The sequence below is a fragment of the Microtus oregoni genome, unplaced genomic scaffold (assembly GCF_018167655.1).
Source record: "Microtus oregoni isolate MIOR12 unplaced genomic scaffold, Mior012 000015F_ref0000493, whole genome shotgun sequence".
NCBI lineage: Eukaryota > Metazoa > Chordata > Mammalia > Rodentia > Cricetidae > Microtus > Microtus oregoni.
This window is the reverse complement of record NW_024543074.1, coordinates 1,136,053-1,163,171: the sequence shown is the minus strand read 5'-3', so window position 1 is coordinate 1,163,171 and position 27,119 is coordinate 1,136,053. Positions and strand designations below refer to the sequence as shown.

At 41.0% G+C, this 27,119-nt stretch overlaps 1 protein-coding gene across 1 annotated transcript; it reads right to left on the bottom strand.

Moving 5' to 3' along the window:
* On the bottom strand, window positions 1–27,005 carry LOC121457025 (F-box only protein 47). The gene is made up of 12 exons (XM_041665650.1): window positions 26,883–27,005; window positions 26,516–26,601; window positions 22,953–23,157; window positions 21,352–21,519; window positions 18,044–18,120; window positions 14,257–14,334; window positions 10,830–10,938; window positions 8,152–8,328; window positions 4,161–4,307; window positions 2,689–2,831; window positions 1,817–1,976; window positions 1–394 (listed from the first exon to the last, which is right to left on the bottom strand). Exons 3-12 carry the CDS (start codon window positions 23,131–23,133, stop codon window positions 282–284), a joined length of 1,353 nt encoding a protein of 450 aa, XP_041521584.1. The 5' UTR covers window positions 23,134–23,157; window positions 26,516–26,601; window positions 26,883–27,005; the 3' UTR covers window positions 1–281.
* Window positions 27,006–27,119: the final 114 nt, after the last annotated feature.

Genomic DNA, 27,119 nt, shown 5'->3' with positions numbered 1-27,119 from the left:
TGAGCAGGCTGCAGATTCTGAACATCTTAACATCCTGTTGTGAGTTACCAAGACTGGGAAGGCAGAGCTTACTTTCTAGAAGAGTCACAGCACATTCTTGGGTTTGCTGTTATATAACATTAATCAGAGTAAAGCAGTTACAGCTAAAATCCTGTGCAGCTGGAGTTTCTGGTTAATTAGACTGTCAAAAGTCCAACAGGTGCTACCCTTGGATGTGAAAAATCATCACTCTCCTAAGGACTAGTCTGGTGACACAGTCTTTAAGTGACGAGGGTCTTGACTTAGGAAGAGGAAGTATTCATGGACAAGTACAGCACCTCCTTATGGAAGTTCGCCTGAGCATGCAGAAGATGGAACAAATTCAGGAAGCCTCTGTCATCGTCATCGCGCTCTCCTGTGACATATATACAGGAACAGACAGCAGGGAGAGGAAAGAGTTAAACATCTGAGCACATGGCTTAGGAATGTAAGTTGTTCTAAGTGTTTCTAATAATATTTAAAGAGAAGAATTTTTGTTGATGGTCTTTACTAAACCAGACTTTCATCACTAAAGCTATGAAATTAGACACTAGAGAAAAAACAGGAAAGGACACCTGTCTAAGCTTTAGCATCTTTAAATTTATGACCTTGGGAAAGTCAGGTTATTTCTGTGTTTCCTTTTCCTCATCTATAACACAGGGCTAATTAGGAGCTGGAGAGATGGCTTATTGGTTAAGAGCATCAGCCAGAGCCGGGTGGGGGTGGCGCACGCCTTAATCCCAGCACTCGGGTGGCAGAGGCAGGCGGATCTCTATGAGTTCGCGGCCAGCCTGGTCTACAAGAGCTAGTTCCAGGACAGGCTTCAAAGCTACAGAGAAACCCTGTCTTGGAAAACAAAAACAAAAACAAAACAAAACAAGCACTAGCCAGTACCTTATTGCAAAGGACACTGGTTCAATTCTCAGCACACACTTGGCGACTCACAACCATCTATAAAGTCCCAAGGGATCCAACATCAGACATGCACACGGTGAACAGACACAGATGCAGGCAAAATGAAACGACAACAGCAGAAGCCAGGTGGTAGAGTGCACAACTTTAATCTCAGCACTTGGGAGGCAGAGGCAGGTGGATTTGTATGAGCTCCAAAAAAAGCTGTTTTAAAAAACAGGGTAAACTGGGCAGTGGTGGTGCAAGCCTTTAATCCCAGCACATGAGAGGCAGAGGCAGGTGCCTATGAGTCTGAGGCCAGTTCCAGGACAGGCTCCAAAGCTACAGAGAAACCCTGTCTTGAAAAACAAAAAACAAACAAACAAATAAATAAAACCCACAAAAAACAACCAACCAACCATGCAAACAAACAAACAAAAAACAGGGTTAATTGTCATGCTGGTCCCCTAGTAAACTAAATTAGTATCTATTAAAACCTATAAAAGGTCCAGTGTGGTAGTCTCATGCCTCTAGTCTCAGAATTTGGAAGGCAGAGGCAGTTACCTATCTGTGAGTTCAAGGCTAGCTTGGTCTACATAGCGAATTCCATGTCAGCCAGATGAGAGAGAGAGAGACAGAGAGACAGAGAGAGAGAGAGAGAGAGACAGAGAGACAGAGAGACAGACAGAAAGACAGACGCCCTATCTCACAAAACCAAAATCAATCTCCCAATCTCCCAGGCTCGGTTTCACTATGTAGCCCAGGCTGGCTCAAACCTCAGATCTTTTGCTCAGGCACAAGTAGATGGACCATAGGTGTGCACAACCAAGCCACACTAGTTGCATCTGAGGCTGAGACCTGAAGGCACTATCACTCACTCCTATGTGCTGCCTACACTCTCACTTACCAGACATGATAGGCTGCAGCATTTCCATGGTGATACAGGCAAAGGCATTGGCCACACTCTGCAGGAAGCTCTTTCTCTCTGCTGCAGTGCTGAAGACCTTGCAGACCTTCTGCATCATCCTCACTGTCCAGTCCATGCAGTACAGCTCCTTCTCACACACCTGAGTCACATGCACAAAGCACTACTGTCGGTCTTCACGTGAAAAAAGCTGTAAAGCTTAAAGTGGTGGTGACAATGACAGCTTACAACGTAGCAGTTTACTGACTAAGATACCCCACTGAGTCGGCAAAGGGAAAGGCTCAGTAAAAGCCTGTAATCCCAGCACTCAAATTCAAGGTCACCTTTGCTTACGTAGTGAGTTTGGGGCCAGCCTGGGCAATATAAGACTGTCTCAAAAACCAAAAACAAACAAATAAAATATGTACTTTAATATGTAATATTTTTATTTTATTTAGTTTTTCAAGACAGAGTTTCTTCCTTCCTTCCTTTTTTTTTTGTTTTTGTTTTTGTTTTTGTTTTTCGAGACAGGGTTTTTCTATAGCTTTGGAACCTGTCCTGGAAGTAGTTCTTATATACCATGCTGGCCTCGAACTCACAGAGATCCACCTGCCTCTGCTTCCTGAGTGCTGGGATTAAAGGTGTATGCCATGACTGCCCAGCAATACTTAATTTTTTAATATTTTTTTTCTCTAAATCTCAGTTCCTGGTAGACTGTGCGTGCGTGTGTGTGTGTGTGTGTGTGTGTGTGTGTGTATGAGAGGCGGGGAGGGGGTGGGGGGGCTGGGGCTTTGTAAGCACCAGGGAAGCAGCTCCATTGCTGGGTCAAATGAATGCTAAATAACTTGTCAGAGAAAACCTTAGTTTCTACTTACCAAAGCCAAAAAGACTATGAGCCTTGCCAGCTCAATGGCCCTTCCATTCACAGCTTTACTAGCCATGAACGTGAAGCAGATGTTGTTCCCACTCAGGATTAGGAGGCGTGCATTATTCTCCAGAAGCCACTCCCTGGGAACCACTTTTATCAGAGGAAGAACAGTTATTTAATGATAAATTACACAATTGCTGTAGTAAACATCTTTAAACACATTCAATATTATATTACTTATTGGAAATGTAATTAGTGCCAAGGGAAATACTCAGAAACAATGTTTTAGGTTTGTTCTTTCTTTCCTTTTTGAGACAGGGTTTCTGTGTGTATTCCTGGCTGTCCTGGAACTTACGCTGTAGATCGGGCTGGCTTCAGAGATCTGTCTATCTCTGCCTCATGAGTGCTGGATTAGAGGTGTGTGCCACCATGTCTGTCATATTTTAGTTTTTCAGTTACAGCATTTAGCCAGAGACAGGGATCACCCCACGTCATGGTGTTTATCATTGTGGGTTTTTTTTTTGTTGTTGTTGTTGTTGTTTTTTTTTTGGTTTTACGAGACAGGGTTTCTCCGTAGCTTTGGAGCCTGTCCTGGAACTCCCTACACCAGGCTGGCCTCGAACTCACAGAGATCTGCCTGCCTCTGCCTCCCGAGTGCTGGGATTACAGGCGTGTGCCACCACCGCCCGGCATGGTGTTTACCATTGTGCTGCCATAGCTGAGTCAAATCAATTTTTCTACACATTCTTCAGCAGGCAAAGTGACAAGACATGTAAGGACACAGTCTTTGTAAACGTCAGAGTAACTACTTAACCCTCCCATACAGCACCAGAGGGCTTTTATATAATCTAGAAGGTATGTATGTGTAAGAACTTGTAAATGAGAGCAAGAAAACTCATTAAACTATGAAGTGACCTAATTATATTATATATAAAATTGGGAATTGAATCCCTCCTGGGGAACTGTTGGCTTTGATGGATGCTATGGCAATGGGAGACATTGTTTCAGTTGTGTACCCACTGGGGAGTCTACCAGGCTCCGAGTGACAGTTCCATGTGGACAGACCTGGTTAAACTTAGTGAGTCACAAAACAAAAAGACATGATAGAGAGAAAGTCTTATAGGGAGGAGGAAGGGAGTCTATGGGGGGAGGGAGCTAAAAGAGGGCAAAGAGCAAGAGTAATCAGAATATATAAATGCATGAAATTGCCAAAGAACAAATTTAATTTAAAAAATTGCAAATTGAAATAAACACATTCTTAAACCACATGTATTTACATACTATACACACACAAACATAACATAAAACTGAAAATGTTTCAGAGCAGTAAGTAACAAAACATACTTAAAACTACATATTGAGCAATTAGTGATTTCTAATACTCTCTTCATTGTTATCTAGGGGATTTTCTATATAATTTTATAGCTGTATTCTAAGCATAAGTTTCTATTACTCTATATTAGTAAATACACATTTTACCTGAGAGTTCATCTACAAGACTGATAACATCATCTGCTGTCCACTCTTTGGTACCTGTTTCATACAGCAGCTTAATGGCATCAGCCAAACCTTTCAGACTGGATTCATCTGTGGGCCCTTCCACCATTTCCTGCCAAATCACCTGCCCTGGATTGAAACAATAAGTAGGCTATGACAGAATAGATAGTTTTGTGAAAAAGACTTCAGGATTTGTTTAGAATGGAAAGGATTACACAATCCTATTACTTATATAAACTACATTCACCATTAAAATGTAAATTCTAATATCATCATAAATTTGAGTTTCTTGTTAACTGTGATGAAACACAGCAACAATTTCTAAACCAAGCAACTTGAACTTGAAGAACAGTGTGTTTGTGCCTCTCTCCGGAGGAGCTTGTACCCATGCTCTGGTAAGTCTTCCTTTCAACAATTCTCTGAGAAACCCACACCCATGTTGCCATGTTACTTTCTTCTAAGAAAGAGTTCTCTTAAAGTCTCTGCTTAAGCCTATATTAACATATATTTTTAATTTAAATTTTTGTTTTTGGGGATTATAGAGGTTTTGCTTTATATTATTTTATGCGTATGAATGTTTGCCTGCATATATGTCTATGTAACATGTGTACACCTAGTGCCAGCAGAAGTCAGAATCCCCTGGTATGTATGGAAGTTACAGATAGTTTTGAACTACCATGTGGGTGCTGGGAATCAAGCCTAGGTCTTCTGAAAGAGCAGTCAGTGCTCTTAGCCACTGAGTCATCTCTCCAACCCTTTATATTAACATATATTTATTTGTTTGTTTTGAGACAGGGTTTTTTTTGTAGCTTTGGAGCCTGTCCTGTAACTAGCTCTTGTAGATCAGGCTGGCCTCAAATTCACAGAGATCCACCTGCCTTTGCCTCCCGAGTACTGGGATTAAAGGAGTGTGCTAACACTGCCCGGTTTAACATATCTTTATTAAGCCCCAATTCTGCTTCAAAACAAAATAAAACAAAAGTGTTTTTATCTATTTATTATTTGTTTTGTCCTTTTCATGTGTGAGTGTCCATGTATATGAAGGCTAGGGTGTCCTTCCTTAAGAATCATTCACTTTTTTATTTTTGTTTTTTTGAGACAGAGTCTTTCACTGGGACCTGGGGCTCACTTCTCAGGTTAATATGACTGGGAGGCCCAGGGATATGCCCATTGCTACATCCCCAGTGCTGGGATTACTAGCGCAAGCCATTACACCCAGATTTTTTTTATAATTTATTTTTATTTTATGTGCTGCACTGGTGTTTTGTCTCCATGTTTATCTGTGTGAGGATGCCGGATCCCCTGAAACTGGAGTCATAGACAGTTGTGAGCCGCCATGTGGGTTCTGGGAATTAAACCCAGGTCCTCTGGATGAGCAGCTAGTAGTACTCTTAACTGCTGAGCCATCTTGCCAGCCCCTACACCCAGATTTTTATCTGGGTACTGGGGACCAAAGTCAGTTCTTAATGTTTGCACAGAGAGCACATTAAATACTGAACTATCTCCCAGCCTCAAAGAACAGTGATATTACCCTATAATATAGATTAGAATATCAACTGCTATAATTTTACTAAAATCAAGTCAAATCTGTTGGTATCCTTCTAGAAAGGTGCTTGCTTCTATTAGTATCTTTCAAACATTTACATCACAACAGAACAGCTCAGTCGTCTTCTATTTATTTATCTCTCACAATCTTCTCTGCAGCTTATACACAACAACATTTTCATTTTAAAATAAAAGTCCTGGCTGCTAACCAATATGCATTAAAACTGGTTATCTATTGATAAAAGTTGAATAAGGAAATGTAAGATAATTTTTGATACTAATGTAAGCACAATCTAGGTAATAAACTTTTTAAAAAGTTATGAATCTGAAAACCTAACACTAAGTAAATCATCAATTTGGACCACTGTTTTGTTTTTTAGTACCATTAGCCCCTTCAAGTTGCAAATATAACTTTGAGTTACATTAATGTTTAAGATGGAAAAGCAGGGGCTGGAGAGATGGCTCAGAGGTTAAGAGCACTGACTGCTCTTCCAGAGGTCCTGAGTTCAATTCCCAGCAACCCACGTGGTGGTTCACAGCCATCTATAATGAGATCTGGCGCCCTCTTCTGGCCTGCAGGCATACGTGGAGGCTGAACACTGTGTACATAATAAATAGATCTTTAAAAAAAAAAAAAAGATGGAAAAGCAGCCAGGTATGGTGGCCCACACCTTTAATCCCAGCACTTGGAAGGCAGAGGCAGGCAGATCTGTGAGTCTGAGGCCAGCCTGGTCTACAGAGTGAGACCCAGGACAGCCAGGGCTACAGAGAAACCCTCTCTCAAAAAAAGAAAGGAGGGGAGGACAGGAATATACCTGGTTTTGACTCAGAGAAGAACAATTCCTGTCTTGAAGCTTGGGGTATGCACAAGTTAATGCGGTATGTTTTGAAACTGTGAAGCACATTTTAAACTAGCACTGATGAAGCTGAGTAAAGACAAAAGACCTTCCCAGGGTCTGCAACGTGGCCCAGTGGGTAAAGGTGTAAATATGCTTGCTGTCAACCTGATGACCTAACGGCCATCCCAGAATCCCACAGTAAAAGTGAGAAGTGATGCCTGCAAGTTGTCCTCTGATCTCCACAGACATGCACATTACACACATACAAAATAATAAATAGATGGTAATTATTTATTTTTGAGAAAAAGTCTTACTGTGTGGTGGTTTGAGTAGGTATGACCCCCAGAGATGCATGGGTTTGAATGCCCATGGGGAGTGGCACTATTAAGAGGTATGGCCTTGTTGGAGAAAGTGTGCAACTGTGGAGGCAGGCTTTGAGGTCTTATATGTTCAAGCTATGTCCACGTGTGACACAGTTCACATCCTACTGTCTGAGAATCAAGATGTAGAACTCTCAGTTCCTTCTCCAACACTGTGTCTGCCTGCATACCACCTGCCATGATGATAATGGACTAAATCTCTGAAACTGTAAGCCAGCCCCAATGAAATGCTTTCCTTTATAAGAGTTGCTGTGGCCATGGTGTCCCTACACAGCTATAGACCCTAAGACACTATGCATCTCTGACTGGTCTGGAACTCTATGTGTCAGAATACAGTCCAAGAATGGAGCCATGTGAGAAGAGTTCTGAGTGCTTGTGAGAAAACTCCAATAAAACAAGCCGAGTGACTCAGTTTCTTCAAAAGTATGAAATTTTTCTTGGGATATGTTTTCATGCTTTTCCCAGGTGTAGCAACAGAAGTGAGTTTATTTCAGATTATTCATTACAAATAGAAACTGTTATTTGTTTATATGCCTCTGTGGAAAAACATGTTTTTACCATGTATGGCTTGTCCTTGTGATACAACACTTTACTAATGTAAATCTTCTTCTTTTTGAGACAGGGTTTCTCTGTGTAACAGCCCTGGCTGTCCTGGAACTCACTTTGTAGACCAGGCTGGCCTTGAATTTACAGAGATCTGCCTGCCTCTGCCTCCTGAGTTCTGGGATTAAAACCTTGCACCACCACCGCCTGGCTTCATGTGACTCTTCTTTAACCCTCAGAGTTAGAAATTGTCTGATGTTCTGAATAAAGTTGGCTATTGTGTGAGATTTTAGTCTGCCTCATTTTTAGGTTCCATTCTTCCAGGTCCCATTGCCTCTAGAGTGGTAAAAAGATGTGTAGAATAGCCTGGCCTTGAACTCACAGAAACCTGCTGCCTCTACCTCCTGAGGAGTGCTGGGACTAAAACTGTGCATCAACCAGTAGAGTTTTTAAAAGCCTTTCTAAAGTAAAAGTAATTAACCATGGGGAGAGGATTGGGGGGGCGGGGGAGAGGAGTGGGGGGAGGGGGAGGGAAATGGGAGGCTGGGAGAAGGCGGCAATTTTTTTCAACAACAACAAAAAATAAATAAAAATAAAAGTAAAATTTAAAAAAAAGTAATTAACCAGGTATATAACATACATCCTTGAAAAAAAAATGGTGCTTACCATCCTGAGGAGATGTTGGTCCAAAGATAATATATAGCAATCTTGCCTGATTCACCATTGGCCATGGTTTTAATATTCGAGTCAACCAAAATGCAGAATCACTTCGTTGTGTCCAGTGATCAAGGAGGACATTTCTACAGAATAGTCTAATCCTTAACTCCAGCTTTCGGGCACTTCCTATAGATAAAAAGTTGTAAATCATTTTTTTTTTTTTAGAAAGGTAAGTTCCATAGTGGATAGTGATCAGAGCCAGGTGTTAACCACTGTGGTTAAAAGAGAGATCATAAACTGAATGTATAAACAGGAAGTTACCAAGAAGTAAAAGGTGCCCTAACTTTAGAGTTTGGCTTTCTTCTTGTGCTTACTTTCCTTATTTAGTTTCAATACTTTGAATAATGGTTAAGTCAAATCCATACTCAATTTTACCAGAATCTTATATAGTTTTAGATTTATGTATTTAGACAGGGTCTCCTGTATCCCAGGCTGGCCTTGGACTCGGTATATAGCTAAGGATGACTGTGAGTTTCTGGCCCACCTGGTTCCCACTCCAAAGTGCAGGTGTGATAGGCATGTATCATCACGATCAGTTTTATTTAGTGTTGGGGCAGGCTAGGAAAGCATTCTACCACCACCTGAACTATATGTCCAGACCCCAAATTGACTCTTAAAGCATGAGATAGAAAAATAGTATTAGGAAAATGAGAAAATGAAAAAAGTTCCCAGTGAGATACGACAAAGGCATCAAGGACATTGGAGACACAGTGAACAGAAAGAACAATATGCTCAAGTTAGACTAAAACAGTGGACAGGAAGTTTGATTATTTTTGACACAGAATCTCTCTGTGTAGCTCTGGTTATCCTGGAACTCAGTACATAGACCAGCCAGGCCTCAAACTCACAGAGATTCACTGAGTCTACCTCTTGAATGCTGGGATTAAAGGTCTGTGCAATGAGTTTGAGAAAGTAGGTGGGGACCAGAATCTGAAGGTTAGTTTATATAGCTTAGATTTTTATTTTGAATATGTTAGGAAGAAGTTTTTTATCAGAGGAAATGCATGTGAAATTGTGTTATCATCAGGCAGTGGTGGCACATGCCTTTAATCCCAGCACTCAGGAAGCAGAGGCAGGTGGATTTCTGTGAGTTTGAGGCCAGCCAGATCCAGAGTTAGTTCTAGGACAGGTTCCAAAGCGACAGAGAAACCCTGTCTCAAAAAACCAAACCAAACCAAACCAAACCAAACCAAACCAAAAAACCCCCACAAAACCCCCAAACAAACAAACAAACAAAACTCAAAAATGTGTTATCAAGTCAAGGCAGGAGGATTGTAAATTTGAGGCTATAATGACCTACATATTAAGTTGGAGGACAGCCGGTGCTATATAGTGAAACTCTTTTTTTTTTTTTTTTTTTTTGGTTTTTCGAGACAGGGTTTCTCTGTGGTTTTGGAGCCTGTCCTGGAACTAGCTCTTGTAGACCAGGCTGGTCTCGAACTCACAGAGATCCGCCTGCCTCTGCCTCCCGAGTGCTGGGATTGAAGGCGTGCGCCACCATCGCCCGGCCTGAAACTTTTTTTTTTTTTGATTTTCGAGACAGGATTTCTCGGTAGCTTTTTGGTTCCTGTCCTGGAACTAGCTCTTCTAGACCAGGCTGGCCTCGAACTCACAGAGATCCACCTGCCTCTGCCTCCGAGTGCTGGGATTGAAGGCGTGTGCCACCACCGCCCGGCTATAGTGAAACTCTTTTTTTTTTAAATTTATTTATTATGTATATAGGGTTCTGGGCACCAGATCTCATTATAGATGGGTGTGAGCCATCATGTGGTTGCTGGGAATTGAACTCAGGACCTCCGGAACAGCAGTCAGTTCTCTTAACCTCTGAGCCATCTCTCCAGCCCCTATAGTGAAACTCTTGATGCTAGGGAAGTAGCCTAATTGTAGACCCCACCACATTCAGTACCCTAGGAAAACTCTTAGTGCTAGGAATGTTGCCCAACGGTAGACTGTACCACATTCAATATCCCAGGTTCAATCCTCAGCAGGAAAGAAACATGAGACATAACAGGCAAAGACATAAATAAATCTGCCTTTTTATCCATCACCTTTTCTTTGGGGGGGGGTCAAGACAGGGTTTCTCTCTGTGTAGCCTCAGCTGTCCTGGAACTCCCTCTGTAGACTAGGCTGGCCTTGAATTCACAGACATTTGCCTGCTTTCGCCTCCCAAGTGTTGAGATTAAAGCCGTGCACCAACACGGCCTGAATCATCACTTTTTTAAAAAGTGAAATGTTTCAAGTTGACAGAAAAGTAAAAATAGAATGAGAAATACAGTATACAAATCAAGTAATTTAGTCAAAGTTTCATATCTATGTTTGCTTTGGGGTTTTAAAATAAATAAATATTAGAAATGTTGAATTTTTAGTTTATCAATTCCAATCACTTTCCCCAGAAGAATCACCATCTTGGATTTAGAGTTTGTCCCTGTCCCTTTTATGTTGTCAGAGAAATAACCAACAGGAAGTAGACTATCCTAGTTTCTGTGGTGCTGGGGATCGGATCGAACCCACTACCAGCTGAGCTACAGCCCACCCCTCCACGACTTGTTTTATGTATACTTTTGAACGCTACCTCTTCTTAACATTTCATTTCTATACAATATTATCTTTGAAGTGAAGTTCTTTACCTGCTTTGTTACAGACAACAGTCTGCATCTTACGGGAGAGATTAGTCAACTCACATAAGAAGTTATAAACACGGTGGCACTCGAGTTCATCCCAACCTGCTGTTAAGATCTGAGGAAAACAGAAGAAACATTGCACAAGTTCAGACACAGATTGGAAGGGTAAGCCCCTACTTCCTAGGCAAAACAGGCTGTTTGTAGTATATGATCTAAGTGATGTGCAATTTTTGCTCTCAATTCACAAGAAATCTATATAGTCACAACCTAGAAATTCTCCAAAATCTTGCTTCTTTTTCATTAGAAGAAAGTTTTACTTATTTACTTATTGTTTTTTTTTTTTCAAGATCCTGGAACTCACCATGTAGATCAGGCTGGCCTCGAACTCAGAGATCTGCTTGCCTCTCCTGAGTTCATGTGCCACAAATACCCAGAAAAATTTTAAGGTTTCTATAAATTTATTTTTATTGATGTGTATGTGTGTATGTGTCTCTGTGAGGTTATGTCACATGAGTGAAGGTGCTTGTGGAAGCAAGAAGAGTGGAGCTACAGACAATTGTGAGCTGCCCTGCTGTGCTGCTGGGAACCAATCTTTGGTGTTCTGCAAGAACATCAAGTATTCTTAGCCGATCTCTATAGCTCTCTCAGTTTGTATCTCTCTCTCCACTGTGCTATGAGTGGCCTCAAACCCTAGCTCTGCCTGCAGGAAGTTTGAGTAATGGGACTCTTGTCCTGGTTTTGTGAATCAGTTTTTAAACTTAAATTAAATCACACTCTAAACTAACTATTAATTAATTTTTGTGTATATGTGTGTGTATGACCAAAGAGCATACAGCACAGAAGGGTGTCAGGTGTCTTCCTCTACATGCTCCTATTTTTTTGGGACACTCCCTCACCAAACGTAGAACTTGTAGTTTTTGGCTGTGCTAGCAGCCAGCAAGCCTCATGGATGAGATTACAGGTCACCATGACAATGGGGGTGCTGGGGATTCGAACTTACACATCAATTACTTTCACCTACTGGATCATCTTTCAGCCTCTGTGGCTTGGTTTTACAGTAACTGTCTAAGACTTTTACATCTGCCATTTCGATATTGCTTACAACTGATCATGATATTATGTTAATATGGCAATTAATTATAACTTGCTTGTTTTTCAATAAATGAAAAAACAGACAAAATTTAATAACTGTCTGGAACATATAAAAATATACAAACATATAAAACGTAGATTTAAAAAGCATACAATTATATACATTCATTAATCATGTACTTTATTGTTTACCTACTTGTTACTATTTATTTACAAGGTCTCACTATATAACCCTGACTGACCTAGAAGTCATTAGGTAGACTGGACTAGCCTCTGTCTCTGCCTCTGCCTCTGCCTCTGCCTCTGCCTCCACCTCTGCCTGAGTACTGGGATTAAAGGTGTTCGCCACACGTTTAGCCTCCCATATAAATCCTAAAATAACTGGATTTCAGTGGTTTAAAAAATAATCTTCTGGGGGGCTAGAGAGATGGCTCAGAGGTTAAGAGCGTTGCCTGCTCTTCCAAAGGTCCTGAGTTCAACTCCCAGCAACCACATGGTGGCTCACAACCATCTGTAATGGAGTCTTCTGGCTTGCAGGCATACACACAGACAGAATATTGTATACATAATAAATAATAAAATATTAAAAAAAATAATCTTCTGGGACAGTGAGATGGCTCATCAGGTACAGTGCATTGGAGGGAGCACAGCTCCTACAAGTTGTCACTCTTACAGTGACACAAATACAAATTTTAAAAAATTTTTGATTTATTTTATTTTTTTTTTTATTTTATTTTTTTTTTTTTTTTGGTTTTTCGAGACAGGGTTTCTCTGTGGTTTTGGAGCCTGTCCTGGAACTAGCTCTTGTAGACCAGGCTGGTCTCGAACTTACAGAGATCCGCCTGCCTCTGCCTCCCGAGTGCTGGGATTAAAGGCGTGCGCCACCACCGCCCGGCCTGATTTATTTTATTTTATGTGTATAAATGTTTTGCTTGCATATATGTATATGTACCATGTGTGGGCCTGATGCCCAAGAAGGTCAGAAGAGGGCTGTAGGACCTCCTTCAACTGGAACTGGGATGGTTATCGATCACTGTATGCATACTGTGAACTAAACCTGGAAGAACAGCCAACCCGTATCTGCTGATCATCTCTCCAGACCTACACACATCAAAAATAGTCTTCAATCCCAGCACCCCATGATTTAACTTTATTCCTTCTAGAATGAGAGAAATTGCTAAGCAGTGACTATTTCTGGTGAAAGGAAATCAGAGGATGTGAGGTAGGCCTGGGAGGAAGACTTTTTACTTTATAAATATTTTGTTCCTTTTGAATTTTACATGAATGCATATCTTAATACTTAATCCAAAGATAGAAAGTACAACACAAATGGAAAAAAGTAAAAAAGTGTTTTGTAAGATTGTCAGTAGGGTCCTAGACTCTGGGTGCTGGCGGCCTGGGATACAGCATATGACTTTCAGGTAGTCCTGAGGGATGTGGTAAGAGCCTAAGGTGACTATAAGTTTTAATTAGATAATTCATGAAGACTGTTTAGGACAGTGTCTGGCACATAGTATAAAACTTAATAAATGACACCTTTAACTTTTATCTGTTTAAAAGAGATTAGTAAATATTACTGAAATAATAATCTGATTTCTAAAGTCACTTTCCAGGAAACTAGTCCATAAATTTAAACTGAAAATACTCATAAAAAAGCTGGGTGTAACGATGGACTCCTTTAATCCCAGCATTTGGGAGGCAGAGGCAGTAAATCTCTGAGTTTGAGGCCATTTTGGTTTACATAATGAGTTCCAGGACAGCCAGGGCCACATAGTGAGACGATGACTAAGGAAATAAATTACAAACACATGCACACATCTGTGCCTTTAGTCTGCTATGGCTAGTGGCTTCGGTTGCAGGTCAGAGATAAAGTGCTTACCTATTATGCCTAAGGACCTATGCTCAATTCCCAGGTGTCTCTCTCTCTCTCACACACACACACACACACACACAAAAAAAAAACCAACCAAACAAAATTTAAGTACATTTGTATAAAGTAAGTAAATGCTAAACATTCTCACTAGTTAAAAAAAGTCAAATATACTCTTAACAAATTTTTTTTTTTTTTTTTGGTTTTTCGAGACAGGGTTTCTCTGTGGCTTTGGAGCCTGTCCTGGAACTAGCTCTGTAGACCAGGCTGGTCTCGAACTCACAGAGATCCGCCTACCTCTGCCTCCCGAGTGCTGGGATTAAAGGCGTGCGCCACCACCGCCCGGCACTCTTAACAAATTTTTACAATGTTATTTTGCTTTAAGATTACTAGAGCTTCTATTAATGTACATAGGAATTCTATACTCTTCTTGTTAACAGTTCAAAGTCATTCTTTCATTAAACAATGTACCTGTAAAAATATGCCATAACATGGTAATCCTAAACATTGCAAAGGAGCTGAACAGCCGCTGAATTTAAAACAGGAAACCTATAAAGAGAGCGACTGTTAGTGGATCTATACAATAACTTTACAGTCGGTTTACTGGAGATACCTTTTTGTTGTTGTTTTGTTTTTATTTTTTGAGACACAGTCTCTCTGTGTAGCCCTGGCTGACTAGGCTGACCTTGAACTCAAAGACCCACCTGCCTCTACTTCCCTCTGCTGAGATTAAAGGTCTGTGCACTACCAAGCCTGGCAATGGGGGGTACTTTGAGACAGGGTCTAGCTTTTATTACAGAAAGAAACTTTGCAACAGAGACCATTGCAGAAAATCTCAACAAATCAAAATGCAGAGCAACAAGGAATTCTGTGGTATCCAGCCCCAAATGATGTATCTCCAACACAATTCCTGCACCAAATCTGAGATCATCTAGGGAGAAGGGATGGAAAGATTGTGGAGAGTCAAGGGAACAGGAACTCTGCTGTGAGAGTGTTTCCTAGAAATATCAGGGAAGCCACACCCATGAAGTCTCATCACCGTGGCTCTCTAAGTAAGACCTGAACAAGGAAGACACTAATAGACAGGCTGACAGGGAAAGGGGAAATGTCACGGGACCCCAAACCTAGACAAAAAAGGCAACTAAGGAATGCTAATAGCAAGAGAAATAGCCTTCCCCAGGGAAGAGGCATCCAACTGGTTATCCAATAACGAGTGGTCAGCCCTAAAATAATGTATATACAAATAACAGTATATGGACTGAGAAGGCTATATTTATATATATATTTATATATTTAGGAGTGCGTGTATGAAGAAGAAAAAGAAGGCATGAATTTGAGATAAAGAAGGGGGTATATGAGAGGGGGTAAAGGAAAAAGGGGGAAATGATATGATTATATTTTAACTTAAAAATTATTAATAAAAATTAGTGCTGGGCATGGTGGGCACAACCTTTGTCCCAGTTCTTGTGAGGTAGAGGAAGGCAGAATTCCCAACATCCATGTAATAACAGCTGAGTATGGTAATGCGAGCCTGTAACCCAGTGCTAGGGATGGGTTTGGAGAGAGACAGGTGGACCCCAGGGCTTTCAGGTCTGCCAGACTACCTGAAACAGCAAGCTGGAGCTCCAGGTTCAGCAACAAATGTTCCCAGAACATAAGCTGGAGTCAAGTGTGGTTGCACACACCTTTGATCCCAGCACTTGAGATGCAGAGACAGCCTGATCTCCCTAAGTTTGAGGCTAGCCTGGTCTACATAGAGTTCCAGGCTCCCCAAGGCTACATAATAAAACCCTGTCTCAGAAATAAAAAACCCAAACCAGGGGCTGGAGAGATGGCTCAGCGGTTAAGAGCATTGCCTGCTCTTCCAGAGGTCCTGAGTTCAATTCCCAGCAACCACATGATGGCTCACAGCCATCCATTATGAGATCTGGTGCCCTCTTCTGGCATGCAAGCATACATAGAAGGAATGTTGTATACATAATAAATAAATAAATCTTAAAAAAAAAATAACAAGAACAAAAATGTCAAGAAGGCCGGGCGGTGGTGGCGCACGCCTTTAATCCCAGCGCTCGGGAGGCAGAGGCAGGCGGATCTCTGTGAGTTCGAGACCAGCCTGGTCTACAAGAGCTAATGCCAGGACAGGCTCCAAAACCACAGAGAAACCCTGTCTCAAAAAAACCAGAAAAAAAAAACAAACAAAAAAAAAAAAACAAAAAAACCCCCCAAAATGTCAAGAAGTTTTCTGACATCAACTGTGGCCATGACATTGATATACAGGTATGAATACACACAACAACAACAACAACAAACACCATACACACACAATTTCAGCCTAAGGGTATAACTCAGTTATAGTTATATAGCACACAAGAGTACAAGAGGCCCAAGTTTTAATCTCAGCACAACAAAACAAAAATCCCAAATCTTTATTGTTTAGTACATTTACATAAAGATTTTAACATTTAGAAATTATTTCACTTTAATAAAATACCTAAATCTTTAGGTTTTTTTTCCTTTTAAATCTTATTAAAGTTTAAAAGAAAAACACCCAGGGCAGGCAAGCTATAAATCTCAGCAACTGAGGAGGAGAGGAGAGGAGAGAAGGAAGAAAAGTCATGCCATTTAAGTTGGCATGGAGGTCAGTCACATGCAGATAACCAATGGAGAGCAGCCAGCTTCAGAGAAAAAAAAAGGAAGCCCACAGGATTCAAAAAGCCTGCTGAGGCTCTGCCCCACATCTGGGAGAAAGAGATAGAAGAGGAAAAGCTGTACCTATCTGATTCCTCAGCCAACTCCATGGTGGCTCATAAGGACTGCTTTGCTTTATTTTTGAGACAAGGTCTCTAGTAGTCTAGCCTGGCCTTGAAACTGTGAGTTCCAGATCCTCAGCCTCTGCCTCCTGATTGCTGGGATTACAGGCCTGTGCCACTGTACCTAGTTTAAGAGGTGCTAGAGACCAAATTATAAGCAAACATTCTATGGACTGAGCTGTTTTACCAGCCCCGATGTCACCCTTTTTGTTTTGTTTTGTTTGAGGCAGTGTTTCTCTGTGTAGCCCTGGTTGTCCTGGGACTTGCTTTGTAGACCAGGCTGGCCCCACACTCACTCACAGAGATCCTCCTGCCTCTTGCATGCACCACCACCACCCAGCCTCTAAGTCAGCACTTTAAATAACTTTGGTGACTGTGAGAGAGGCAGGTCAGTGAGTAAAGTGCTTGTCGCAGGAGAACCTGATCTCAATCTTGGAATCCATGGGAAGAAGAGGACTGCCAACCGGGCAGTGGTGGTGCAAATCTTTAACCCCAGAACTTGGGAGGCAGAGGCAGGCAGATCTCTGTGAGTTCGAGGCCAGCCTGGGCTACAGAGCGAGTTCCAGGACAGCTAAAACTGCTGCTGGGATTAAAAGTCTTAGTCGCCACTGGCCAGCTTCATTTTAATTATCTGTATGTGTGTGTGTGTAGGTGTGTACAGGTGCCGGCACAGACCAAAGGTGTTTGATCACCTGCCAGTGGAGTTACAGAATATTGGGAGTTACCCCACTACGGTACTGGGAATCAAAGTTGAGTCCTCTTCAAGAGTAGTATGCACTCTTAACTACTGAGTCATCTCTCCATATGTTTTCCCTAAATGTACATAGTTATGATAAGCTTTAATTTATAAATCTGACATTTTTTAGCTGGGTAGTGGTGGCACACTCCTTTAATCCAAGCACTCAGGAGGCAGAGGCAGGAGAATCTCTGTGAGTTCCAGACTAGCCTGGTCTACAGAGTGAGTTCAAGGACAGCCAGGGCTACACAGAGAAATACTGTGTTGAAAACAACAACAACAAAAAAAAAAAAAACCCCAAAAAACCAAAACCAACCAAACAAAAAATATGACATCTTTTGACTTCCATTGGCACACATAAATAGAAACACACACTTACATGCAGTTAAAAAATAAAATAAATCCTGTTTTTAAAAGATAGGTTTGGAGCTGGAGATAGCTCAGTGAAGAGCACTTGCTTTTCCTGCAGAGGATCCAGGTTTGATTCCCAGCATCGACATGGTGACTCACAACTGCCTGTAGATCCAATTTCAGGGGATATGATGCCTTCTTTTGGCTTCCATGGGCACCAGGTACACACATGATGCATATGCAAAACATTCATACATATAATAATTTTAAAAGATAGGCTTATAAATAATATTTGACATTAGTGATAAGCTATCTTTACTAGAACACAAGATTGTGAACTAATTCTGGTATATGATCTTACTTCTGAGAGTATCTTGTGAATGTATTTTAGTCTGTCCTTGGTGGGAAGCAGCAAGGTGCATCTTTTAAATAGTAGACCTGAGAAAGGAAAGAGACATAAGAAAAAAACAACAACATTGAAATTAATTAAATTTATCAACAGCATAGTGTAGCAGACTTTCTTGGACTGCCAGCCCCCAAATCATGACACTGTGACCTATTATTATTAGTTATGAATGTTTGGTCTTATCTTATGCTTGTCCCACTACCTCTTAAAATTTATTTTAACTTGTTTCTCTTCATCTACATTTTGCCTCAGGGATTTTTAGCTATCTTTCATTCTTTTTTTCCTACTTTCCTGTTTCTTCCTGTCTGTCTTACTTCTGGCAGCTAGCTGCCTGACTGGGCCTGGGCATCTCCCTCTCTTTCTCTCTCATGTGCACTCTTTATCTCTCTTTCTCCCTTAGATTCCTTCTACTTTTCTCTCTGCCTGTCAGCCCCCCCCCCCATCCTTCTACTGCCTAGGTGTTGGCCATTCAGTTTTTTATTAAACCAATCAGGTACTTTAGGCAGGCAAGGTGAAATAGCAACACATCTTTACATAGTTAAACAAAGGCAGTATAAACAAATGTAACACACCTTTAGATAGTTAAAGTAATATTCTGCAACAGCCTAGTACAACATTTCCTTAAAATTAAGTATGTTGGCCAGGTAGTGGTGGTGCACACCCTTAATTCCAGCACTTGGGAGGCAGAGGCAGGAGGATCTCTGTGAGTTGAGGCCAGCCTGGTCTACATACTAAGTTCCAGGCCAGCTAGAGCTATATATTTTCTGTCTCAAAAAATTTTTTCTCTTAAATGTCATTAAGTATTTAAAATTTCAGAGGTTACAAGTCAGTTTCAGTTTTGCTAACATAAATAATACAGATTGGATTAAATACCTATCTCTCTCCAAAGATCCAAAGAGTTATACTTTTTTTTTTGACAGAGTTTCTCTATGTAACCTTGTTTGTCATGAAACTAGCAGTGTAGATGAGGTTAGCCTTGAACTCATAGAGATTTGCCTGCCTTTGCATCAGGGGACTGGAATTGAAGGTATGCACTACCACACTTGGCTTTATTTAACTTTTCTATGTATGAGTGTTTCATTGACACATGCTATGTGCACAGGGCATTGGATCCCCTGGAACTGGAGTTACAGACTTGCAAACCACCATGTGGGTGCGGGAACCAAACCCAGGTCCTCTTAGTCACTGAACTATCTCTCCTTCTCTAAGATATTTCGCAGGGCATGTATGTTAATAAGGTGTAGGATTTTGTTTCATGACATTGAAAACAATTTTTAAAAAAACCTTCCAATTCTCAGTAAGATGCTGTTTGAACTATAGTGACAAGAAGTGTATAATTTATTTCCCCTAAATGGTTTGTTTTCTTAAAATGACAATACATTGTTAACATTCCTGTAAGGACAAATGGCATTCACTAAAAATGGTATGTGTGGTAGGGGAAGATACTCTTGAATCTCACCACTTCCTCCAGCTTTACTCCTTACATAATATAACCACCACTTCTCTACATTTACTCTTTACATAATACAATGCTTATATAATCTTGAAGATCTATAGGAATCATTTAATTTTAGAAGTTGCTATGTTTGCGTAACACCAATGACCAGAATTGAACTTTAAACATAAACTCTCTTGCTTATAGGAAGTATTTTCAGTGTTTGGCTTTAGTCTGCATTCTTTTCCCTTCATGTTTTGGCATTGTGTCTCATGCTATATCATAGTGGGGACTGCAAGCTATAATTGCATACTGCTTGCCTTTTCTACTGCAGATTTCCTATTTTTAAGGATTGCGGTTTACCATAAAACCTTACTGTTTAGTTGACTTTTTTTCTAAACACAGGTACTCTTTTTCAGAGACCAATTTCTTTTAAGTTCTCCTAGTAAAATAATGTCAGATGCAGTATTCTTTCCATATTGGCCAACTGCTCTGTTCAGTAGAAAATGCAAATTAAATTTATAATCCTCAAAGTTAAGATTCTGAAAAATGTTATTTTAAATATCTAAAAACAGGAACAGATCAAATAAGAAGGAAAGCATGGGAAAATGCTGAGTGAGTCAAACATTTACCAAAAGAACCAGTCATAAAGCAGGTATCTACAAAAACCTGAACAGAAAATTAAAGCTAATATATTAATCAAACCTTTATTGAAGATTAGGTATTAAGGTCAATGTTTATGTATTTTAATTGAGTTACCCATGTAATTATTTTTTGTTTTCAATGTGGTGCTGAAGTTAGAACCTAGGGCCTTATTTATTTATTTGAGACCATCTCAGGTAGCCCAGGCTGGCCATATATTTACTATGTAGCTGAAACTGGCCTTGAATTTCTCACTCTATTGCCTTCATTTCCACAGTGTTATGATTAATAAGCTTGGACTACAAGTTAGGCAAGTACTCTGCCATTGGATTCAATTCCCAGACAATATCATTGGGTTTGCTAAAGCAGTTAAGACTTGGCCAGTAAAAAAAAATTCTTTTAGACCAAACCTAAAAAAAACAATCATCAAGTACTTGCCATATTCAATTCCAAGCTTTACCAAATCTACTTCTAAACACTGAACCAACAACACTGTATTCAGACTATTTTCTTTAAAAAATTTACTTATTTGTCTATGTTTTCCCTGTATATGTATGCATATATATGTATATGCATACACACACACACACACACACACACACACACACGCCTGAGGCAGTTAGAAGAGGGTGGTGGATTCCCTGGAACTGGAGCTACAGACAGTTGTGAGCTGCCATGTGGGTACTGAGAACTGAACCCAAGTCCTCCAGAATAACAGTCAGTGCTCTTAACCTCTGAGCCATCTCTCCAGCCCAGACTATTTTCTTTCCTTCCTTCTCCCTCCCTCCCTCCCTCCTTCCTTCCCTCCCTCCCTTCTCTCCCTCTCTCCCTCCCTCCTGTTCTTTGGTGCAGTTGGAGACTGAATTTAGGCTCTTAGGTGTAGAAAGGTGTTTGGAGGCAGAGTCTCACACCTTTGTCCAGGCTGACCTAGAACATGAACTTACTATGAGGCACAGGCTAGGCTCAAACTATGATTCTTTGGTTTTGGTTCTTCAAATGCTAGAATTACAAGTGTGAGCTACTGTGTTCAGCTTTCATGTTTAAAGTATGTAGGACTACTGTTAAGTACTTTTACATTGAAAATAAAAATACTATAGAAAAAAAGAAAATTTCCAGGAAATATTCTTACAGAATTATATAATAAAATATACATATTTTTTGTTGCAGTTTGCATTTCATAAATTACCTAGAGCTTTGTAGTGCTCCCGTAGACGAGTATCTTCTGTGCCAGATAGATCAAGGTTATGAAAGTTCTGGATTAAAAGTCTTCTACTTCCAGATGAGGTTGAGATATAATTAATTATGTGCTGGCTGACTGTTTTGGACACCATGCTTAACATGCCAATATCCTTCACTATCAAAAAAAATAAATAAATTTAAAACAAAACCAAAGAGAAAAACAAATAAATGTATATAAAATATGGGTGTAAATGATCTAAATCACTGTTAGTATACTCTATTAATACTCTGTTAACTTGGGTTAACTCACTAATAATACAAATGACTTAAATACAAAAGATCACCATTACTACAGTCTATTAACTTACATATTAACTTATTAATAATGAACCCAGTGGCAGGTGTGTTGACTCACAACTGTAATTTCAGTACCTGGGAGGCTGAGGGAGACAAATTGCCAGGTGTCTGAAGCCAGCCTGAGCCGTAGAGTAAGTTCCAGGATAAGCCTGGGCTATGAGTGAAAGCCTGTTTTAAAAAAATAAAAAAAAAAATAGCCGGGCGGTGGTGGCGCACGCCTTTAATCCCAGCACTCGGGAGGCAGAGGCAGGCGGATCTCTGTGAGTTCGAGGCCAGCCTGGTCTACAAGAGCTAGTTTCAGGAAAGGAACCAAAAGCTACGGAGAAACCCTGTCTCAAAAAATCAAAAATAAATAAATAAATAAATAAATAAATAAATAAATAAATAAAAAATAAAAAAAATAAAGAAACCTAATGCTTAAAAAGATCTTAACATTGTCTTAAACCTAGTTCTCATTAGAAACACGCTGGGAAATAACAATCGAGCTACCACATTATAATTTAGAGGTGGTAGTAGTTGTTTTGGGTTTTGGCGGGTTTTTGTTGTTGTTTTTTACCTGAAATAGTCTCTCTGTGTAGTCCTGGCTATTCTGGAACTCACTCTGTAGCCCAGGCTTGCCTCTGCCCTTAAATGCTTCATTTAAGGATGTGCCACTACTTGCTGGGTGTCGATTTTTTTTTTTTTGAGGCTGGGTCAGTCTTGTCTGTCCTAAAGCTTCCTATATAGACCAGAATGGCCTGACACTCAAAGAGATACTCCTGCTTCTGCCTCCCAAGTGCTGGGACTTAAGGCATGTACCACCATGCCTGGCAAGGCTTCTGTTTTTTGACAGGATCTTGTTATGTAACCCAAGCTGGCCTGATACTGTGATCTTGCCTTAGCATTCTTGGTGCTGAAACTACAGATGAGTGTTGTATCCTGCCTACGATTTTTTTTTTTTACAAAATTTGAATAGTATTGTGGACAGTCCTCATGGTACCACCACGCCGGCTGTGTCTTGTAGTCTCCTAAGTAAACTTTTCTGTAGAAAAAAGTAACAGAGAGGAGAGAGACAGAGGAGAGGGAGCAAGAATGGTGGAACTTTACACGTAAACTTAGCTAAAAGACAGAGAAGTGGGTGGTGGACCCTTAGAAAAATAAACTCATTATGAATGTTATCAACATTCTCAAATGGTATTAATGTAGCTGAAATAAAAAGGAAATTATAATATTCTAATATCTTATATAACATTTCTAATCCCCAAATCTCACCTGACAAATATCTTAAAATTATGTGGAATATTTCCAATGGTAAGACTTTAAAATCTCCAAGTGTAGATAAGAGTTGAGGGTCTAAATCAGGGTTGTTGAAAAAATAGCTGGATTGGTGGTTAGTACGTTTACATTTCTGGTTGGGTATCAAAGTTAAACTGGTATTTACTCTAGACGCCATCTTTTCTTATTCCATGAATTTGTCCTGGTTAGAAAAATAAAGTACAAGACACAAAGAAAAAAATTAAGACAATGAAGTAGTTTCTTTTTAGGTTGGGAGTCACACTCCCCCTCCCCCCTCTTTGTGTTGCTGATCAAACCCAGAGCCTTAGGCAGGCCAGACAAGCACTCTACCAAGTGAGGTCCAGCTCCAGTCTGAGGTGCACACTGTGATGGGCACACCTGCCTGTCCACATTAGAAGATACTTACTATGATGTGTAACTGTGGTACACTCATCAGGAGTCAACTTATCTATCTTGGCATTATTTGAAAAAACTTTTAAATCCTTAGCACCTTTTGGCATCCTATCTAATTTTAGATAGAATAAGACTTTTAGTAAGAAATTAAACATTTAGTCAGGCGGTGATGGTGCACATCTTTAATTCCAGCACTCGGGAGGCAGAGGCAGGTGGATCTCTGTGAGTTCAAGGCCAGCCTCGTCTACAGAGCAAGTTCCAGAAGACTTCAAAACTACACAGAAAAACTCTGTCTCAAAAAAATAAAAAACAAAACTAGGTGTGGAGTCACATGTTCATAACCCCAGAGGTGGAGGCTAACGGATCACAAATTCAAGGCAAGGCAGGGTTGTTGAGACCCTATGTGTAAAACAAACAAAAAAGACCTTTGGCAACCTGAATTCACTGTCCAATATGAATTTCGTTAAGTATGAAGAAACATGGTGGGAGAGGAAAGAGAAAAAAATTGACATAAAATATATTACAGCAAAAATATAGTCAATAGCTATGGGGGATGGAGTACAGCTCAGTGACTGAGTAATCATTGAGTATTTCAGCCCCTATGTTAATCTCAGCCTTACAAAATTAAAGCAACAAAGCCCAATAATGTAACATCTATCATCAATATATTTCTATTACTCTTTTTGTTTTGTTTTTGAGACCAGTTCTCTCCCTTAGCACTGGTTGTCTTGGAACCTCTGTGTGGATCAGGCTGACCTCGACCTCACAGAGAGTTTTTTCCTTCCTGAGTGTTGGAATTAAAGGCATGCACCATCAGGCCAGGTTTACTTTTACAGTTTTTTTCCCTCCTCAGACAGAGTTTTTCTGCTTAGCCCTGGAACTCACTCTGTACACCAGGCTGGCCTTGAACTCAGAGATCTGCCTATTTCTGTCTCCCGAGTGCTGGGATTAAAGGCCTCTGCCATTAGGCTGGCTTACTTTTACAACTTTTATAGACAAAAAAAATTAAAGTATTAATGTAGCTTTAAATATTTTAAGAAATATTTTTATGTTTCATTAAAACTGTGTTCTGACAGTCTTCTGTTACAAGCAGTAAAAACAAAGAAAAAGAGACATTTTAATTTTAGAGCAATTTGAATGTACCACCTTTAACAAATTAAAGCTGGGAGCAATACTATTACAAACTGTACTGAATGATACACAGATAAGCAATGACATTCTGGAAATATCTATTCAGATCAATTATTATTATTATTTTGGTTTTTCGAGACAGGGTTTCTCTGGATAGCTCTGGATCCGATCCTGGAACTCGTTCTGTAGACCAGGTTGGACTCGATCTCACAGAGATCCACCTGCCTCTGCCTCTCGAGTGCTGGGATTAAAGGCGTGCGCCACCACTGCCGGTCGGATCAATTATATTTTAAGGAGATTTGAGAATAGAATCTAACTATGTGGCTCAGGTTGTTCTCAAATTTGATGACTTCTTGCTTCAGTCTTCCAAGTACTGGGATAAAAGTTGTATTACCACTGCAAGCATCTTGTGTAAAATTAAAGTTAAAAGTGTCTGGGGATCTCCAGCTTGCGGGGTGGGGGTGAAAAACATTCCAACAGCTCCCTCAGCAGCTCCAAGCTCTCCAGACCCCGCCCAAAGACAGCCCACCAAGGCTTAGCTCCTCCCCAGGGGCTGTGCGTGACCACGCCTACAGGGTATTTAAGACCTGGTTGCCAGCCCCGACAAGTGATTTTTCTCCCCTGTCTTTCTGAGAGCTACCTGGGAATTGCTTTGCTCTGTTTATTAAATTCAGCTTGATTTTAAAACATGGCTGGTTTGGTTTATTGCATCAGTGGAAAATACCCAATAACTGTAGATGCAATACTTAAAAATAAGGTTACACAGGAGCTGAACAATACATTTTCCTCCTTTCTAGAATTTGTTAGTAACAGTTATAATTACGTGCCAATACATGTTTTTCTGTAAGAATATGTATTTTAGTATTTTCATGTAATTCCAAATGAAAGAATTCTGATTGACTTAATCAACAGTGTTGTTTTTAAATTTTAACTTTTTTGTTTTGTTTTATTTTTTTGAGAAGGGTTTCTTTACATAGCCCTAACTTACCTTGAATTCGCTCTGTCGACCAGGCTGGCCTCAAATTCACCAAGATCTGTCAGCCTCTGCCTCCCCAGTGCTGGAAATAAAGGTGTGTGCCACCACCACCCGGGTTAATTTTAACTTTTAACAGAATTTTAAAGTATTTTCACTATAACAAAATATAAATTTGACTTAGTTTCTGATTTGTGCCTCTTCCAGGAACTTGGTGGGGTTTGTGGGCCCTTCAAAGGGACATTGACCGCCTCCCCCCAAGGGGCTTTATCATCTGCTAACGGTGTACACAAATGTGTATGTATAGTTTTTCATTTAAATCTCTGAAAGACTAAAAATAACGGCCCCAGTTATTTCAAAACTTAAGTCTCGATCAGGAGGTGATGGCATATTTTTGATCCCAGCACTCAGGAGGCAGAGGCAGGCGGATGTCTGTGAGTTCAAAGCCAGCCTGGTCTACACAGTGAGTTCGAGACCAGCCAGGGCTATACAGAGACGCCTCGAAAAAACCCAAAAGCCATAAGTCTCTTATTTTCCTCACTCTGACCTATTTTAGAGATGGAGGAAGGCAGGTTTTTCTGAAACACTAACGGTATCCACCAAACTATTTCTCGTTTCCTCTTAGCCTTTTAGGGTATGGAGCTCATGAACTCAAATGACAGTAGGGTATTTTTCCCCCCTTTTGGATGGCTGGCGTCGAACTCTTGACTCTCCTGTCTGCCTCACTCAGCCTTCGGCAGAGCTGGGTCACAGGCCAGCTCGTCCCACCCACTAAGGGGCGCGGGGGGGGGGGAGGGGGAGGGGTGTCTAGGGCCTGGACTTCGTCCCTATCCCCCGATTCCCTTCCGGAGGGGGGTAAAGAACCCAGCAAAATACCGGGATTTGTTTGAACGTTCCGACGTCAGCCCTAAAGGTCTGTCTCTAAAGAGGTCATCTAGGGGCCACAGGGGAAACTGACCAATACGAAAGCCAAACAGGAGGCGCTGAAGAACACGGAACTATTTCCACAGGACAGTATCGGGGAAGATAAAACACTCTTTACCACAGCTCTCGACAGTTTTCCGGCTACGGTATCACAGGAAAGTGGGATTTAGTCGTCTGCACTCCCCATTCTCAGATTTCACAAAACTTAAAAAGAAAAGAAAAAAAAGAAAAAAAAAAGAAAGAAAGAAAATCTCCTCAGGGTTTTTCCCGCCAGAGAACAGGGGAGGATCCGGCACCGCTCCGCTCCGCCCCGCTCCAGAGCTGCGTTCTCAGCTCTCGGGCGCCCCCGGCGCCTCAAATGTGTTTTAGAATTCTCCCAGGAGCCCCCGCGGGCGCAGGCCCCGCCCCCTCGCCTACAGCGGGGACCTCGGCCGGCCCGCCTTCCCAGGAAACCCCCGGAGGCCCCGCCCCGCGGGGACGCTCACCCGAGGCTCCCATGATGCCCTCCGCCGCCTGACGCGCTAGCCTTGCCGCCTCGGTTCAGCGCCCAGCTGCGGACCGTTATGGTCCGGAGGAGCGAAGGTGTCAAACAAGAGTTCAGACGTGGGAGCGGAACATGCCCGCCGCTCCACTTCCTTGTTCTACTTCCTTCTTCTCCCCCCGTCCCCCCCGACAGGGTTTCCCCGTGTAGCTGAATGTTCTGGAACTCGCTCTGTAGACCA